This window comes from Siphateles boraxobius, unplaced genomic scaffold (assembly GCF_051911475.1).
Source record: "Siphateles boraxobius isolate OS27281-9 unplaced genomic scaffold, OSU_SipBor_1 72, whole genome shotgun sequence".
Taxonomy (NCBI): Eukaryota; Metazoa; Chordata; class Actinopteri; order Cypriniformes; family Leuciscidae; genus Siphateles; species Siphateles boraxobius.
Window position 1 is genome coordinate 2512501 of NW_027509200.1, and position 19562 is coordinate 2532062.

At 39.0% G+C, this 19562-nt stretch overlaps 1 protein-coding gene across 2 annotated transcripts in view; it reads right to left on the minus strand.

The window, feature by feature from the left end:
• LOC143724296 (NAD-dependent protein deacylase sirtuin-5, mitochondrial) overlaps nucleotides 1-19562 on the minus strand; it is a 39338-nt gene that overhangs the window by 8973 nt on the left and 10803 nt on the right. For both annotated transcript variants that reach the window (XM_077217279.1, XM_077217280.1), the window contains exons 5-6: nucleotides 19180-19267; nucleotides 19048-19101 (exon numbers count right to left, since the gene is read on the minus strand). In XM_077217279.1, coding sequence (XP_077073394.1) covers nucleotides 19048-19101; nucleotides 19180-19267 — 142 coding nt within the window. The remainder of the gene's footprint in view (nucleotides 1-19047; nucleotides 19102-19179; nucleotides 19268-19562) is intronic.

Here is a 19562-nt window from a genome sequence, read left to right on the forward strand (position 1 = left end):
TTCTTCTTTCTTTCTTTCTTTCTTTCTTTCTAACTAATCTTTCTTCTTTCTTTCTAACTAATCTTTCTTTCTTTCTTTCTTTCTAACTAATCTTTCTTCTTTCTTTCTTTCTAACTAATCTTTCTTCTTTCTTTCTTTCTAACTAATCTTTCTTCTTTCTTTCTTTCTTTCTAACTAATCTTTCTTCTTTCTTTCTTTCTTTCTAACTAATCTTTCTTCTTTCTTTCTTTCTTTCTTTCTTTCTTTCTTTCTTTTTCTTTCTTTCTTTCTAACTAATCTTTCTTCTTTCTTTCTTTCTAACTAATCTTTCTTCTTTCTTTCTTTCTTTCTAACTAATCTTTCTTCTTTCTTTCTTTCTTTCTAACTAATCTTTCTTCTTTCTTTCTTTCTTTCTAACTAATCTTTCTTCTTTATTTCTTTCTTTCCTTACTTTTTTACTTTTTATTTCTTTCTTTCTAACTAATCTTTCTTCTTTCTTTCTTTCTTTCTTTCTTTCTAACTAATCTTTCTTCTTTCTTTCTTTCTTTCTTTCTTTCTTTCTAACTAATCTTTCTTCTTTCTTTCTTTCTTTCTTTCTTTCTTTCTAATCTTTCTTCTTTCTTTCTTTCTTTCTTTCTTTCTTTCTTTCTAATCTTTCTTCTTTCTTTCTTTCTTTCTTTCTTTCTAACTAATCTTTCTTCTTTCTTTCTTTCTTTCTTTCTTTCTTTCTTTCTTTCTTTCTTTCTAACTAATCTTTCTTTCTTTCTAACTAATCTTTCTTTCTAATCTATATTTCTTTCTAACTAATCTTTCTTTGTTTCTAACTAATCTTTCTTTCTTTCTAACTAATCCATCTTTCTTTCTAACTAATCCATCTTTCTTTCTCTTTCTAACTAATCTTTCTTTCTTTAAACTTTAAACTTATTCAAACTCTCTGGTCCGGCTTTCTCAAGCCAACTTAAAGTTTGTCTCATCAAACTTTATTTTCTAGTTGGGATTAGTATGCTAGCTGTAGCCATTTACATCTAGTCTTTGTGCTAAGCTATGCTAGCGGTGGGTGCGTCAAACAGAGTTACAGCACGCACGGAGATGAAAAGGGTATGTATGGACTTATCTAACTCTGGGGGATACGGTGAATAAGCTAAAGTCCCAAAAAGTCGGCGTGTTCCTTTAAGAAATATAGCCTATATAGCCTACTGTTTTTTTTAACCATGCAGCAAACAAACAAAAAAAGCTAAATATATATATATATTTAGCTCTCTCAAACTTTTAACTCTCTCCTTTCCAGCACTTTAAAAGGTTGTGCTCTCGATTGCTCGATTGCTTTTGTCCGCCTCGCTGCCTGCTGTGAGCTGTGAGTTTGTTTGCGTCGTGGCTGTCTAAGCCTCGTATTAGCTTCGTATTTCCTTCTGTTTTTCCATATTACTCTCTTTATTCTGTTCTGAACCATCATTTAACTCATAATTACAACTCGGACTGTTGGCCATTATACGGCTGGAACCGCAAATACGGTTTGAACATTGATTGTTGGTCGTAGAGCAAGACACTGCTTCACTGCTGCTCGCCCTGCGATCGACTGCTTTTGTCAGCCTCGTTGCCTGCTGTGAGTTTGTTTGTTTTCCCGTCTATCGTGCGTCTACATTACACCCATACCACTAAAAAGACGGTTTTTACCCAAGACTTGAGTCATAAATTAGTATAAATATTAATAGCATCACTGGTTGCATCATTGCTAACTTACTGTCCATCTGTTAAAATGGCGAACATATCAGGTGTATGTTATTTACCTTTTGGTGCAGATGAGAACAAATCTGAATTGCTCGCGGTGCAGTCTGAATTAGAAGCTGTAGAAAAGCAGATCCGTGACCTTCTAGAGAGACAAGCCGAGCTGAGAGACCGGCGTTTAGCTCTTGAAACATCACGCGCTGATGCACACGGATCAGTGATTAACGTTAGTAACCCGCTGACGCTGACCTCGTCTACTCCGTGCGTTTCTCAGCATTGGTCCCGAGCGTCCAGGTCACGATCAGCCATGGTTTCATTCACTCCGGCTCCAACACACCACCACGAAGCCTGGGTGGTTTCCTCGGAAGCCGCGAGCCAGGACAAGAATCTTTTCGCCCCTCCCGGTTTTCGAGATCTCCACTCAGAACCGATTCTCCCCTCTTCGTGAAACGGAACGCGATGCTGTGATCATCGGCGATTCCACCGCCCGACACGTCCACGCTACGTTAGGTAAAAGTAAGGTGCACAGTCACTGCTTTCCTGGTGCTCGTGTTCTCGATATCACTGCGCGGGTAACTGAGATCTTGAACGGTGACGAGCGCGTCGGAGCTGTTGTGCTGCATGCGGGAGCTAACGACACTAGGCTGCGACAGACGGAGGTTCTGAAGAAAGACTTCAGGAGCCTTATCGATACGGTACGCAGCACATCGCCTGAAACATCGATTATTGTGTCTGGACCGCTTCCTACGTACCGACGAGGGCATGAAAATTTCAGTAGATTATTCGCGCTAAATGAATGGTTATTGTCAATGAGCAGAAACTGATTTTTGTAAATAATTGGAATCTGTTTTGGGAGCGACCAAGGCTCTTCCGCGCTGATGGCTTACACCCAAGTAGAATCGGGGCAGATCTTCTGTCGGATAACATCTCCAAGATGTTAAATACCATTTGACTAGTAACCAAAAATCCAAATCACAGTCTCTACTGCACCAATTTAATTGATATTAATACTAGTGTAGAACATTGCATAGAAACTGTGTCTATTCCTCGTTTACTAAGATCAAATAATAAATCTACTGCGGGATCTATAAAAAATCTAATTGTTATTAAAACAAAAAATCTCGCTAGTAGTGAACAAAAACAATTTCTAAAGCTAGGTCTCCTAAACATTAGATCGCTCACACCTAAGGCGGTTATTGTAAATGAAATGGTCACAGATAATAATTTCGATGTTCTGTGCCTTACTGAAACCTGGCTTAAACCAAATGATTATTTCGGTCTAAATGATTCTACTCCGCCAGGATACTGTTATAAGCATGAGCCCCGTCTGATCGGTCGTGGCGGCGGTGTTGCAACAATTTACAGAGATACCCTTAATCAGAAAACTCGTCATAGGTTTAATTCGTTTGAAGTGCTAAATGTTACGCTCTTAGATGTAAGAAAAAAAAAAACACATTATCTCTAGCATTGGCTACCGCATATAGACCTCCAGGGCCTTACGCCAATTTCCTAAAAGAGTTTGCTGACTTTCTATCAGATCTTTTGGTCAACGTCGATAAAGCATTAATTGTTGGAGATTTTAACATACACATAGATAATTTAAATGATGCGTTAGGGGTTGCGTTTACAGATTTATTAAACTCCTATCGGGTTCAAGCAAAACGTCACCGGACCAACTCATCGTCTTAATCATACACTCGATTTAATTATATCATATGGAACCGATCCAACCGATATAGATATTGTACCGCAAAGTGATGATGTCACTGACCACTACTTGGTAACTTGCATATTACGCACTGCTATAATATGTCATGCTGCGCCACGTTATCGACCAGGTAGAACAATTCGTCCATCCACCATAGATCATTTCTCAAATAGCTTATCTGATCTGTCCCAGCTGCTGCCTGAACCCAAACAAACAGATGAACTAGACGAACTAACTAGCACTATGAGCTCCATTCTCTCTAGAACATTGGATATTGTTGCACCCATTAGATTAAAAAAGGTCAGAGAAAAAAGTATAGCACCATGGTACAATAATACTACGTATGTTTTAAAGAGAGAAACCCGTAATTTAGAGCGTAAATGGAAAAAAACTAATTTAGAGGTCTTTAGAATCGCGTGGAAAGACAGTATGTCACGTTATAAAAAGGCCCTTAAAACGGCCAGGGCGGAGCACCTCAGCAAATTAATAGAAAACAAGCGAAATAATCCAAGGTTTTTATTTAATACCGTGGCTAGACTAACAAATAAACAGACGTCTTCTGAACAAAATACCTCGTTACAGTTTAGTAGTAATGATTTCATGAACTTCTTCACCGAGAAAATTGAAAGCATCAGAATCAAAATCGTAAACGTTCGATCTCTGCTCGCGCCTTATAATTCAGCCGCAATTATCACCCCGCAAGAACAATTACAATGCTTTACAACCATAGAACAAAAAGAGTTAAATAAACTTATCACTTCATCTAAAACAACAACATGTTTATTAGATCCTATACCAACTGAAAGAAGTGTTACCTATAGTGGAAGAGCCTCTTCTCAATATTATTAACTCATCTTTATCTTTAGGTCATGTTCCAAGAACGTTCAAGCTGGCAGTTATAAAACCTCTTATTAAGAAACCACAATTAGATCCAAATAACCTAGCAAATTACAGACCCATTTCGAATCTTCCATTTATGTCAAAAATATTAGAAAAGGTTGTGTCCGCTCAACTCGGCTCTTTCTTGCAAGAAAACGACATCTATGAAAAGTTTCAGTCTGGATTCAGGCCACATCATAGCACAGAAACTGCGCTTGTTAGAATCCCAAATGATTTACTTTTAGCTTCGGACCAAGGCTGTATCTCAGTACTAGTTTTACTTGATCTTAGTGCTGCGTTCGATACTATAGATCACACAATACTCTTAGATCGACTACAAAATTACACTGGTGTTTAAGGACAAGCATTAAGCTGGTTCAGGTCATACTTATCTGACCGCTACCATTTCGTCTACTTAAATGGAGAAAAATCGATTATAACTTCGGCAAACTATGGAGTGCCGCAGGGATCTGTGTTAGGCCCTTTATTATTCTCAATATATATGCTGGCACTTGGTAAGAATCTAAGGAAACATGGAATTAGTTTCCATTGTTATGCTGATGACACTCAAATATATATTTCATCACGACCAGATGAATACGCTAAATTATCCAAATTGACAGATTGTGTTAATGATATAAAAGATTGGATGACGCGTAATTTTCTTTTATTAAATCCAGACAAGACAGAGGTAATACTTATCGGTTCTAAAAACCGTCCACAAAACCCTTCACAGCATGACTTTAACATAGTAGGATGCCCTGTTACTTTATCCGCTACAGTAAAAGACCTGGGTGTTATACTAGACCGCAACCTGTCTTTTGAAAAGCATATTTCATATGTTACAAAACAGCCTTTTTCCACCTTAGAAACATTGCTAAGCTACGTAATATGCTATCAGTCTCTGATGCAGAAAAGTTAGTTCATGCATTCATGACCTCGAGACTAGATTACTGTAATGCTTTATTAGCTGGTTGTCCTGCATCTTCAATAAACAAGCTACAGTTAGTCCAAAATGCAGCCGCTAGAGTTCTTACTAGATCAAGAAAATATGATCATATAACACCGATTTTATCATCACTTCATTGGTTACCTATAAAGTTCCGTATTAAATACAAGATATTGCTTTTGACTTATAAAGCTCTAAATGGTTTAGCTCCAGTCTATTTAACGGATCTTCTATCGCCTTACAATCCATCGCGCTCTTTAAGATCACTAGATTCGAGGCTTCTGGTCATTCCTAGGATATCCAGATCCACCAAAGGAGGCAGAGCATTTTCACATTTAGCTCCGAAGCTCTGGAATAGCCTTCCTGATATTGTTCGTAGCTCAGACTCTCTCTCCCAGTTTAAAACTAGACTGAAGACACATCTATTTAGCCAGGCATTCATATAAATTTTTATCTTACAGTTACTGTAAATTCGGCCTCTAGTTCATAAACGCCAGAGGAGAACTGGCCCCCGACTGAGCCTGGGTTCTCCCAAGGTTTTTTTTTTTCTCCATTGGGTCATTTGATGGGGTGTTAGGACACCATTAGGTCACTGGATGGAGTTTTTCGGTTCCTTGCCACTGTTGCCTTTGGCTTGCTCAGTTGGGGATATTCAAATTAATTAACCAATCATACCATTGATTAGCTCTACCAAACTTGGATGTCTTTTTGTTCCAGTAATAAACAAACATTGTTAAGTTGTTTTGATTGATACTGTGAAGCAGCTTTGATACAATCTGTATTGTGAAAAGCGCTATATAAATATATTTGACTTGACTTGACTTGACTTAAATGTATATACACACACACACACACACACACACACATATATATATATATATATACAGTATATATATACACACCTAAAGGATTATTAGGAACACCTGTTCAATTTCTCATTAATGCAATTATCTAATCAACCAATCACATGGCAGTTGCTTCAATGCATTTAGGGGTGTGGTCCTGGTCAAGACAATCTCCTGAACTCCAAACTGAATGTCAGAATGGGAAAGAAAGGTGATTTAAGCAATTTTGAGCGTGGCATGGTTGTTGGTGCCAGACGGGCCGGTCTGAGTATTTCCCAATCTGCTCAGTTACTGGGATTTTCACGCACAACCATATCTAGGGTTACAAAGAATGGTGTGAAAAGGGAAAAACATCCAGTATGCAGCAGTCCTGTGGGCGAAAATGCCTTGTTGATGCTAGAGGTCAGAGGAGAATGGGCCGACTGATTCAAGCTGATAGAAGAGCAACTTTGACTGAAATACCCACTCGTTACAACCGAGGTATGCAGCAAAGCATTTGTGAAGCCACAACACGCACAACCTTGAGGCGGATGGGCTACAACAGCAGAAGACCCCACCGGGTACCACTCATCTCCACTACAAATAGGAAAAAGAGGCTACAATTTGCAAGAGCTCACCAAAATTGGACAGTTGAAGACTGGAAAAATGTTGCCTGGTCTGATGAGTCTCGATTTCTGTTGAGACATTCAGATGGTAGAGTCAGAATTTGGCGTAAACAGAATGAGAACATGGATCCATCATGCCTTGTTACTACTGTGCAGGCTTGTGGTGTAATGGTGTGGGGGATGTTTTCTTGGTACACTTTAGGCCCCTTAGTGCCAATTGGGCATTGTTTAAATACCCCGGCCCACCTGAGCATTGTTTCTGACCATGTCCATCCCCTTATGGCCACCATGTACCCATCCTCTGATGGCTACTTCCAGCAGGATAATGCACCATGTCACAAAGCTTGAATCATTTCAAATTGGTTTCTTGAACATGACAATGAGTTCACTGTACTAAAATGGCCCCCACAGTCACCAGATCTCAACCCAATAGAGCATCTTTGGGATGTGGTGGAACGGGAGCTTCGTGCCCTGGATGTGCATCCCACAAATCTCTAGGGCTGGGTATTATTAGGAATTTCACAATTCGATTCGATTTTTGAGGCTTTGATTCGATTCAATATTGATGTATTAGCTTCAATATCGATTCAATAATTAGTAAATACACAAGAAATTAAGTACCTGAGTATATTTTTAAATAATGTGTGCAGTATTACCAATGTTTAGGAACAAATTGATCCCAGCATGTTTCCTGTCATGGTTTATTAAGCAGAACAAACTGTACAATATTGTACATGTGTTAAATACAAACCACAACTGTAACAAACAGGTGCTTTATTAACACCTCTAAAGTGCATGTAACTGTAATAGAAAGTATATTTCTTTCTTACTATACATTCAAGTTATAAAAGAAATGTAAACAGAAACACAAAATGTGCATACTCATAAAAAAAAAAAAACGCTTCGTGAGGCACGCGCTACGCGGTTTGGAGCTCGCGAGCTCTAGATTTCGGGAGATTTGAACTAATTTGCGTACATCAGGGAGCCGCTATCAATATGCGGGAGACTCCCGGAGACTTATTGTTGTTCTTATTATCATTTAGGGGGGCCTAGGAACATTTTGGGGTAGCTTCAGCCCCCCTAAAATAGGCCTAACGACGTCCCTGGTTGGTGGTGCAGGCTTGGACGGAGTGCAGCTACTGTCCATCATCTTGCTGTTTTGGTAAAGCGCGTCTTGTACAACGCTGAACGCTCTCAATAGAGTGTTGCCCACAGCGCCGCCACTGGCCGGTGGGCTGAATCGATTCATAGGATTTGATAAATCGATATTGAATTGAGAACCAAATAATTGCAATGCATTGATGAATCGATATTTTTACCCAGCCCTACAAATCTCCACCAACTGCAAGATGCTATCCTATCAATATGGGCCAACATTTCTAAAGAATGCTTTCAGCACCTTGTTGAATCAATGCCACGTAGAATTAAGGCAGTTCTGAAGGCGAAAGGGGGTCAAACACAGTATTAGTATGGTGTTCCTAATAATCCTTTAGGTAAGTGTATATATATTAGTGGTGGGCCGTTATCGACGTTAACGTGCTGCGTTAACGTGAGACTCTTATCGGGCGATAAAAAAAATATCGCCGTTAATCTATTCTCAAAGTTGGGTTGGGATCGTAAAATAGCTTTTTCGAATATCATTATATTTTCGCGCAATTCCAATGTGTAGCCTAGTATATTTGACATAATTGACGTCGCGCCTACTGTCACAGATCGCGCAGCAGGGTATTTTCCTGTCAGGGACACAAGGTGTATACTTTTACATGTTACGTTGGGCGACGTTCCTCTTGTTACTTTATTTTAATGCAATTACATGTTGTTAAATGGGTTTATTCCAAGCGCGCTGTATCTTTGTATGGGCATGAGCGATGCTCAGTTTACAAATGAATCACTCTTTTGAGTCGATGCTTTTAAAAGACTTCATCAAACAAGTTGGCAGATCTGTCTAAATCGGTTCGCGAATCAGTCTGAATGATCTGTTCAGTTCCTCACGCACTGAATCATCTGAAACGCGTTCAATCACACTCGACTCGGATTCGTAACAGGAAGATTTAAGAACATCAAGAGCGTTGGATGAAGTGGCCGTGGATCTACAGTTTAGTCTAGTGAAAGCAAATCTGCAAATGCATCATATTTTTGCCAGCGATGAAGATCTTTATTAGTTGAACATCTTCGTAAGCGGTCTGTGAATGAATGATTCCACAGGACGATACATTCGATTTCATTTCATTCAGGTAATACATTTTACAACCAAACAGATTATTATGCCACGATAGCACTACTAAAAAGGATGACATTATCCATTTTTTGGACATATACATTAATTTATAGGCTACAAAAAAATGCTTCAGAGCGTCGGCGCACTGGCAAAGGTTAACAGGTTAAATAAGCTAACATTACCATTGTGTACAGTTTATGAAATGAACACCCGCCATCCCTCGGTAATGTGTGTGTATTGCGCAGGGGCATAGTCACACGAATAGTTTACATTGATTGAAACTAATTTGTTTAAAAAGGAGGAGGCTATTGCCGGTAAAGGCAGGTTCACAAAAAATCTTTATGACATATGACATTATTTTTTGATCTAACGAGCATCTGGTTTGGCAATGAAAAAACGGACTGTAGCTACGTCGTGCTTATTGTTTTTTTCTTCTTCCAATTAGCCTACTATGTTTAAAAAAAAAAAAAAACGACGAAAACATGTTACTTGTTCAATTAATAAACAGTTTGTTTGATGACAAATCGCTAAAGATGAAATTGGCCTCCCTTTCTGTCATTGTGAGTGTGCGTTCTTTTTTTTTCTCTCCGAACTATATTCGACTTTTGCTCCTCTATTGTCGAATGCCATTTTTGGCAGAAATTCACATCCCTACGCGAGGCGAACTATTCTCAAAGGCTTACTTTTAGTCATTATTTGGGTAGCACACATATTCTGAATGCCTTCGGCAGAATTCAAATGAGCCATTTTAATCTAGATTAATTCCAAGATTACAGTGAGATTAATCTAGATTAAAAAAATTAATCTATGCCCACCTCTAATATATATATATATATATATATTACTTTTAAACCGTTTAACTGATTTAACTACCTTCGGTAAAGTATCTGACAGTTTTACAAAACCTTCAAATGTACTGTTATGAGCACTAGTTCCATGCTCACATCTTCCATGTCTTACTATTTGTTGCTCTCTTTTGACTTCTGTGTACTCTTATTCATTCAACAGAATACCTTCTCAATTAAAGGTACTGAAATTAATGAATATGTGACACAAAAAGGCTGTTTATTATTTTGACCGGAAAAAAATATGCGCTTGACATTTATGCTAGCTACTCTATACAGGCCACCAGGGCACCATACACACTTTATCAAAGAATTTGCTGATTTTTTTATCGGAGTTAGTACTGGCTGCAGATAAAGTCCTAATTGTTGGTGATTTTAATATACATATAGATAACACACACACACAAAAAAAAAATACGCAATGGGATTGGCATTTAGAGAAATTTTGAACTCTAGGGCTGCAACTAGCGATTATTTTAATAATCGATTAAACTGTCGATTATTTGTTCGATTAATCAATGAATCGGATAAATATAAAATTTAAAAAAAGCATACATTTTCAACCCTTTATTCAAAAACAGAATTGACAGTGCAAATTCACACTGCAAAAAATCTTCAGAAAGTGCACACACAGGTTGCTGTTAAAGTAATACAAAAATGGACTAACACAAAAAACATACACATGTATGCTTTACATCTGCCAAATATATAGGCTTTTTAAAAATAAAGTGCACAAAAAGATGTATATTTTTGTTTAAAGGGACCTGAGCTGTCATTTATAAAAAAAATAAAGAAAAATACAAATCAGAAAACTTAACATGATTTGTTTGAACGTTAGAACTCTACACTACACTCGCACACACTCACAAACTCTCACACTCACAGATGCACACACTCACAAACTTGTGTTTTTGATTGTTCCAACTAATAATATGACATTATTTTACAAGCAAATGCACAAAAAGACAAGTCTTTTTGGGACTTTTGCATGGATAATAGGTAATAATAATAGCATTAATAATAATTATAACAGAAGATAATCTCTCTAGTCTATCCTAATATTAATTATAAATACAATGTATATAAGATATAAATACAATATAAAATAATATAAAAAAACAAATACAATGGATTGACCATCTCCTATGGTGTGTAAGGTATTTTGCAGCTCATACTTTCCGAGCATATAGTGAAGTTTCTCTGAGTCATTTAGAGTAAAGATTGAAAAACTCAGTGCTGCAATTTGTGGAAAAAATATTCCCCTTGTAGTGGTACTTGGGACAGACAAGAAAGTGTTTTCATCTTCAGTCTATCTGATTCAAATCACAGTCTGATAATTCAGTGGTAAGAATTTAATTGTTGTTTTTATTTATATTGTTGTCCATTTATCGAACTTCCATGCCTCTTATATAGTCATTATATATTACAATGTAGTATATTCACTAATGATCAGACACACTCAGGCTCTCTCGCGCACAGACACACTCAGTCTCTTTTGCGCACTGTCACTCGTGCACAGACACACTCACTCTTTTTCGCGCACTGTCGCTCGTGCACAGACTAGGGGTGTCACGATTCTCCAAATCCTTGATTCGATTACATTTTCGATTCTAAGGTCACGGTTCGATTCGATTCTCGATTTTTACATTTACTTTTTTTAAAGCCGAAACCGGCCAATCAGGATGCTCTCTGTCTTACATGTGCTTCATGAGGCACACACGCAAGGTCTCTCGCTCTCTCCCTCTCTGCCGTGCGCGGTGTACGGTTTGGAGCACAGTTTTTCCTGTCTCGCATGCGCGCTCTTGCTCGCTCACTCTAGATTCCGGGAGATTTTAACTAATTTGCGTGCATCAGGGAGCCGCTATCAATAAGCGGGAGACTCCCGGAACTTCCACGAGACTTGGGATGTCTGCAAACTGTGGCTTTTTTGAAGCGCGAACGTTTTCAACATAACTCACTGGAAATCCAAAAAACGTCCACACCTGCGACTTCAATGAAAGAGGATGGGGATCAAGTTCTGTCGATGGGTCTCCTGCATCTGCAGTTGCCATGCTATCTTTTGAGTGGCTGAAGGTAAGTTAGAGGTGGTTGACCATAGACTCGCAGCACTTCAACATGCGTGTTTTTTTCCGCTTGGCACACCGACCGGACGTGACATGGGGGCGTGGCAGCATCGACGATTCCATTTTTTTATTCGAAGTTCGAGATGGTGAATTAATTTTGATCGATTTCTATTTAAAATCGAAATCATGACACCCTTAGCACAGACGCACTCGGTCTCTTTCACGCACTGTCACTCGCGTGCAGACACACTCGGTCTCTCTCGCGCGATCTCGGACACACTCGGTCTCTCTCGCGCGATCTCGGACACACTCGGTCTCTCTCGCGCGATCTCGGACACACTCCCGCGCGATCTCGGACACACTCGGTCTCTCTCGCGCGATCTCGGACACACTCTGTCTCTCTCGCGCGATCTCGGACACACTCGGTCTCTCTCGCGCGATCTCGGACACACTCGGTCTCTCTCGCGCGATCTCGGACACACTCGGTCTCTCTCGCGCGATCTCGGACACACTCGGTCTCTCTCGCGCGATCTCGGACACACTCGGTCTCTCTCGCGCGATCTCGGACACACTCCCGCGCGATCTCGGACACACTCGGTCTCTCTCGCGCGATCTCGGACACACTCGGTCTCTCTCGCGCGATCTCGGACACACTCGGTCTCTCTCGCGCGATCTCGGACACACTCGGTCTCTCTCGCGCGATCTCGGACACACTCGGTCTCTCTCGCGCGATCTCGGACACACTCGGTCTCTCTCGCGCGATCTCGGACACACTCCCGCGCGATCTCGGACACACTCGGTCTCTCTCGCGCGATCTCGGACACACTCGGTCTCTCTTGCGCGATCTCGGACACACTCGGTCTCTCTCGCGCGATCTCGGACACACTCCCGCGCGATCTCGGACACACTCGGTCTCTCTCGCGCGATCTCGGACACACTCTGTCTCTCTCGCGCGATCTCGGACAAACTCGGTCTCTCTCGCGCGATCTCAAACACACTCGGTCTCTCTCGTGCGCGCTCACTCGCGGAGTTCGCTTCGCTTTTGTCCAGTTCGGCGCCTCATAGATCACATAGTTCTCACTCAACTTTTTTAAATTTATACTCCAACATCTCTGCGAATTATTGACTGGCGTAATAATAGCGTGACACAACGAATCGATAATGAAATTCGTTGCCAACTAATTTAATAATCGATTTTATCGATTCGTTGTTGCAGCCCTACTGAACTCTATTGGAGTTAGACAACACGTGTCAGGACCTACCGATTGTCATAATCATACTTTAGATCTAATATTATCGCATGGAATCAATGTTGATGCCATTGAAATTCTAGAGCAGAGTGATGACATCTCAGATCATTATCTAGTTTCATGTATACTTAATTTAGCCAAGGACAGCTCTCATTAGAGTCACAAATGATTTTCTCTTATCATCCGATCGCGGTCGTATCTCGCTATTGGTGTTACTTGATCTTAGTGCTGCAGTTGACACCATTGAAAAAACAGAGTTTATAATGATTGGACCAAACACCTCTGCACGTACGAACCTAGAATACTGTCTAACACTTGATGGCTGCTCTGTCAAGTCCTCGTCGTCGGTTAGGGTGTGCTCTTAAATACCAATCTTTCATTTGAAAGCCACTTTCTAGCATCTGTGAAACCACATTCTTCTACTTAAAAATCGAAATTACGTCATATGCTCTCAATGAAAAATGCGGAACATTTAGTTCATGCGTTCATGACATCAAGGCTAGATTATTGTAATGCTGTACTGGGTGGTTGCCCTGCACGCATAATAAACAAACTACAGCTAGTTCAAAACGCAGCCGCTAGAGTTCTTACCAGAACCAGGAAGTACGACCATATTAGCCCGGTTCTGTCAACACTGCATTGGCTCCCTATTAAACATCATTTAAATTTTAAAATATTGCTGATTACTTACAAAGTACTAAATGGTTTAGCTCCCGAGTACTTGAGCGAGCTCTTAACGTATTATACTCTTTCACGTCTATTGCGATTTCAAAATTCTGGCCAGTTGATAATACCTAGAATAGGGATGGGACGGTATGAAAATTTCATGTCACGATTATTGACCAAAATTATTGTGATTATCAATATTATCATGGTTTTGTTAAAACGAGATGAAAGTGTTCAAAAAGAACTGATGCTCACACTGAAAACAGTTTTAAATTTAAAATCAACAAACAACAAATAAAACAAGCAGCTCTATGCACTTTTTTTAAGGAAGAATATATTTTGTGTCATTTCCTTCCTTATAATGACCGTCGTCTATAGCAGCGCGTTATAACAGCGCACATCCATGTAGCCTAACTTATTACAACAGACACGCTCTCTCATTTCAGTCAAACACAACTTGCCATCTTGCGTCACCATTTTTGATTGTATTGAAAATGAAATCAGAGTTGTTTTATTGTTTAAAGAGTTTGATAATATTGTTGTGATCATCTTGTCTGGACGATTGTTTTGTACGCTGTACAAAATGGATTTATAAATGGGTAAGATTTAAAACATTAATCTATCAATTCAATATGTCCTCGTAATTATGTGGTTAAAAAAATCGGTGTAATAACTTTAAAATAAATATACGTTATTATCCCTTAAATGTCACTCTTAATAGTCTTGTTTGAACTTGTTCCTTCGTCTTTGGCTCAAAGCCACTTGCTGCGAACTTTTCTTCGCGGAAGCTTCACGTTTATTTCAAGTGAGTGAGATAAAATATTTAAACTCAAAACAACATTTTGTGCCAAATTATTTCCCAGACGAAGTTTTATTATTGAGGTCAAAGTTAACTTGCCTTGCGTTCGCTATACAACAAGTGTTTCCCCGACTTTTTTTGAGCATGTTTTGCAGACAGGGTGACCATCCTCGATTAAGTTTCCCTCAGGACTTTTGTAAAAGTCAAAATATGGCCACACCTCAGATTTGGTCCTCTTAAAAGGCTGAAATATCTCCCGAGCACGGTCACTGCCTCCCGCCATTCCTTCTCGAATAAAAAAAAAAAAACAACAACATTGAGCGCTGCTGGACTGTTGTTGGCTGGAAAGGATATACAGTGAGTTATTAAAATCGCGATATTCAAACACAGTTTTAATGATAATCAAATTGTAAACGATAATACTAACCGTCAGTACATTTTATCGTGGTTTATAACGAAATCGGTAATCGTCCCATCCCTAACCTAGAATATCAAAATCGACTGCTGGCGGTAGAAACTGCTTTTCCTATTTGGCACCTAAACTCTGGAACAGTCTTCATAACATTGTCCGGGAAGCAGACACACTCTGTCAGATTAAATTTAGACTAAAAACACATCTCTTTAACCTGGCATTCACATAGAAAATTATACATTCCTATTATTCAGATCAGTTAAATGATTATTAGGCTGCATTAATTACAGGGTTCCTGCACACTTTTTAAAGTCAAATTTAAGACTTTTTAAGACCTTTTTAAGACTTGAAGAAATCAAAATTAAGACCGTACATTAGGGGTGTGCAATATTGACAAAAATATATCTCGATATTTTAAACGTTTTGTTGATAATAATTAGATGATATTTTACTGATTGTGTTTGTGTGCTGGTGCAATGGCTGGTTTAGGCCTGTTGTTGACAGCAGACTCACGAAGATATTCATATTTTTCATATTCTATGCAGTGGTCAGTTCACAGCAGTGACAGAAATGATTAATTAACGTGCAATATTTGCCACCTTAAATTGATTTCCAGGGGCATTTTCACCTATATATGGACATTTTTTCTAAACTTATTTAGAGTTCTGCATCACCTTTTATGTCAAATACTAACATTCAAATTATTCAAATTAAATTATACAGTAATTATACTTATTTATACAATAATACTTAATTACACAATAATTATACAGTACCACCGTTACCAGTCAAATTAAATCATTCAATCAAAATCCATCTTTGCAGTTCAGAGGTGACACAGAAGCAGCATCAGAAGAGGCATTAATATTTACACTCCATTTACAATTGCATAAATAAAGCTATGAGATAGTTTAAAAAAAATCCATATTCAATATTTAAATATGAAATGATTTCTAATTTTAACGTTTTAATTAAAGGGTACTTTAAATATGAAACTAAAACCGCCAGTAGGCGGCAGCAAGTCTTAATACCGTAAGCGAGTTGAGGGAGTCATTCATTCATTCAACCGATTTGTTCAAACGGCTGATTCATTCGGGAAAGAAACAAGTGATTGTTCATTGAATCGTTAAAATGACTCGTTTAAAACGTGGATTTCAGTCAAGAAATCATCGGTGTCTGTTGCATTGAGACTCTGCTACGCTTTCATTTTGAAATTCTCGTCAGCGAAATAAAGGGAAAACAAACAATATTGTCAATATGGTGTCAAAAAAGTAACTCACAATGTTAATTTATTTTTAATTTAACTATTGTATAACAAAATATCACACTTGTGCACGGGAAAACGGCACTCTTACTGATGTGATATTCTAATATAAGAACATAATATAAATATAAGACAAAAACTAATTTGGGGACATAGGCCTACCTATAACTGCACTGACACATCACGCAGTGAAAGCACGAGAGACAAATGCGATGTCAGCTCACAGTGCCTCGTACATCGTTAAAACAATGTCATAGTAGACAATACACATCGCACACCCCTACGCACAAAGAATGAACTTACTACTGAACTGACATTTGCCAACTTTCTTCTTCTCTCCTCTCTTGCGTGCAGGAGACAGACGTTATTCTGCCGGCCGCGAATGTGATGCGAATTGTCACGTGAACAAGCAAATCCACGAAGATAGAATAATATAAAATAATACTACGCTAATTAGATAGTTTTAATTTGTAAAACATTTAGATATGTCTAAGTCGAAGTGTCATCTAAAATTTAAGACCTTTCATAAGTAAAAATAAGACTTTATAAGACTTTTTATGGCCTTAAATTTTAAAAATCTAATTTAAGACTTTTTAAGACTTTTTAAGGATCCGCGGGAACCCTGTAATTAGGTCAGCCGGAACCGGGAAGACTTCCTATAACACCCGATGTACTCGTCACAACATAAGAATAATGTTATCTACGCTAATGTTAGTCTTTCTGCTTATTCAGTGGTTTACTGTAATCAGCCGGACCCGGGCCGTATCCAGCCCGAGATGGAGGACATGTGCCTAGACACGACCACAACGCATGATGTAATCAGCCGGATCCGGGCCATATCCAGACCAGATTGAGGACCTGTGCCGAGACACGACCACAACGCATCCCTGAAGTGTCGGCAGAGCTTGTGTCAACTAGACTCTCCCCTGTGAAGGCCTCATCGACACGACAGCCATCAGCACAGATCCTCAATAAACTGACTCCGATCTTCAACCAGATGGAACTGGATAATATTCTGACTGTTCCAAACCAATCTGACCTATAATGCTGCCTCTATCATACACTGTTCGTTCATTGGCCAGAGGAGACCTGGCCCCCGACTGTTTTTTTTCTCCATTCTGCCCTGATGGAGTTTTCGTTCCTTGCCACTGTCGCCTTTTTCCACCTTTGTTGCCATTAGCTTTGCTTGCTTAGTTGGGGACATTACATTTAACATTTAATTTAATATTCAACAATAATATTGATCTGCCTACACTGACACTATTATACAAGAACTGAACTGAGCTGGACGATGACATCACAATTTACTCCAGAGAGGCTATATATATATATAAATGAACTAAATTAATAACAAAACAAAAATGAAACATCACTGAGCTTACTTAAGCTGGAATGTGACGCTATTTTCTTCTGGAAACAAACTTTGTTGCATTATTTTCCTGTTATCTCTGTAAAGCTGCTTTGAAACAATCTGTATTGTAGAAAGTGCTATATAAATAAATGTGACTTGACACACACTCATGAACACACACATTGCTCACACCTGTAGAGAAGGAGGAGAAACAGGGTCTCACACACACACGAACCTACACACCCTGCTGTATGATATCAACCTCACGGAACTGGGCCACATTTGGAGGAATAAATCAAAATAGGGCTGTACACTTAATAAAAGAGTGATATGAACAAGTGTGTGTGTGTGAATCTGAAGTCTGTCTCAGTTTGCTCTACTTCACAAACTCCAGCATGTGTGTGGCGCTCGTCTGAGTCTCACTGTATGAACACATGAACTTCTTCTCCAGAGCTGCTCTGAGTCACTTCAGCAGCGTGTCAGCATTTCATCTTCATCAGCAGATACAACACACACACACACACACACACGTACACGCACACAGGCACACACGTACACACACATACGTACACACACACACACGTACACACACACAGGCACACACATACACACACATACCTACACACACACAGCTCTTAACTGCAACCCGCAAAAATAAAAGATTTAACTAACTTATATACTATATTACTATTGTACAGTAAAATCTACCTCTTGAAGTAATCAAAGTTTTTGTATTTTTGTATTATTATATAAAGGAATAATCAAGTTTTAATTTTAACAGCAAACCTCTGTTGCAATGCAGCTTTTGGTTTGCAAAAAATTAAGAAATTGTAAAATTTTCATTTGATTGCATGTTTTATGCTTTCATTTGATTACCACCGTTTTTGAAAACAAATTTGTATTAAATCATAAATCCAGAAAAATTCAAACACGCAATGCATGATTAAAAAAAATGCTTTTTGATTATTCAAATTTAATTAAACCATTAAAATAGAACCAGAAAAATACGGAAACCACAGAATTTGGGGGAAATACGATGGAATTTAAGACAAAATATAATGTATTTAATGAGGGCCCTAAAAATGCAATTTTTGTTATACAATTTAACAACAATTTATTAAAATTAGAGACGTATTTTCATGAGTAAAATTGATAGTAAACTTAAAATGGAAAAAAATGGAATCAAGAATGATTAAAACGGTATTTTGGGGAAAATAAAACTTGTTTCGTTAAACTTTAAATAAATTGCTGTTAAATGGTATGGTCAATGATTTCCATTGAAGTTTAGTGAAAAGGCATGCATAAGTTATTTAACCATTATGGACTTTTGACAAAAGAAAATATTTGATGGGGTGTGTGTCGGTGGTATTTGATAGGGTGTGTGTGTGTGTGTGTCGGTGGCATTTAATAGGGTGTGTGTCGGTGGTATTTGATGGGGTGTGTGTGTTGATGGGGTGTGTGTGATGGGGTGTGTGTGTCGGTGGGATACCTGGGCAGGTCTTTGACAGGTATGAGCGCGTCGGGGACATCAGGGTCAGGTGACCTGACAGAGGATGAGAAGTGTCAGTGGTGTGGATCTGCTTTATCAGCGGCGCTGCTCAGGAATGATGACAGGACTCACCCTTTGCCCTCCAGTGATGGACAGATGGGGCTCTTGTGATTGACCTCCACAGCTCCACAGCTCACACATCTGGTCTGATACTGGTTACCTGCACACAGAAACCACAAATCTGTCAAACTATCACAAAAAGGGTCGATTTTCATCCAAACCAAAACCCACTTCACTTGTAGCGCTGGAAACGCCACTCGCTGGCGACCCCTGCTGGTCAGAACACTGGAAACGCAGCTCAAACGTGCAAAAAAACTTTTTCAAATCAATAGAGTGCCCGAGTTATGACGTCACTTTGTAGGCCAAAACGCGGAAGTGAGTTAGCATTTTAGCACTTCCGGTTCCCTCGCCCTAAAGACTATGGGTTTTTGCTAAATCGCCTGAAATAAGGTCTG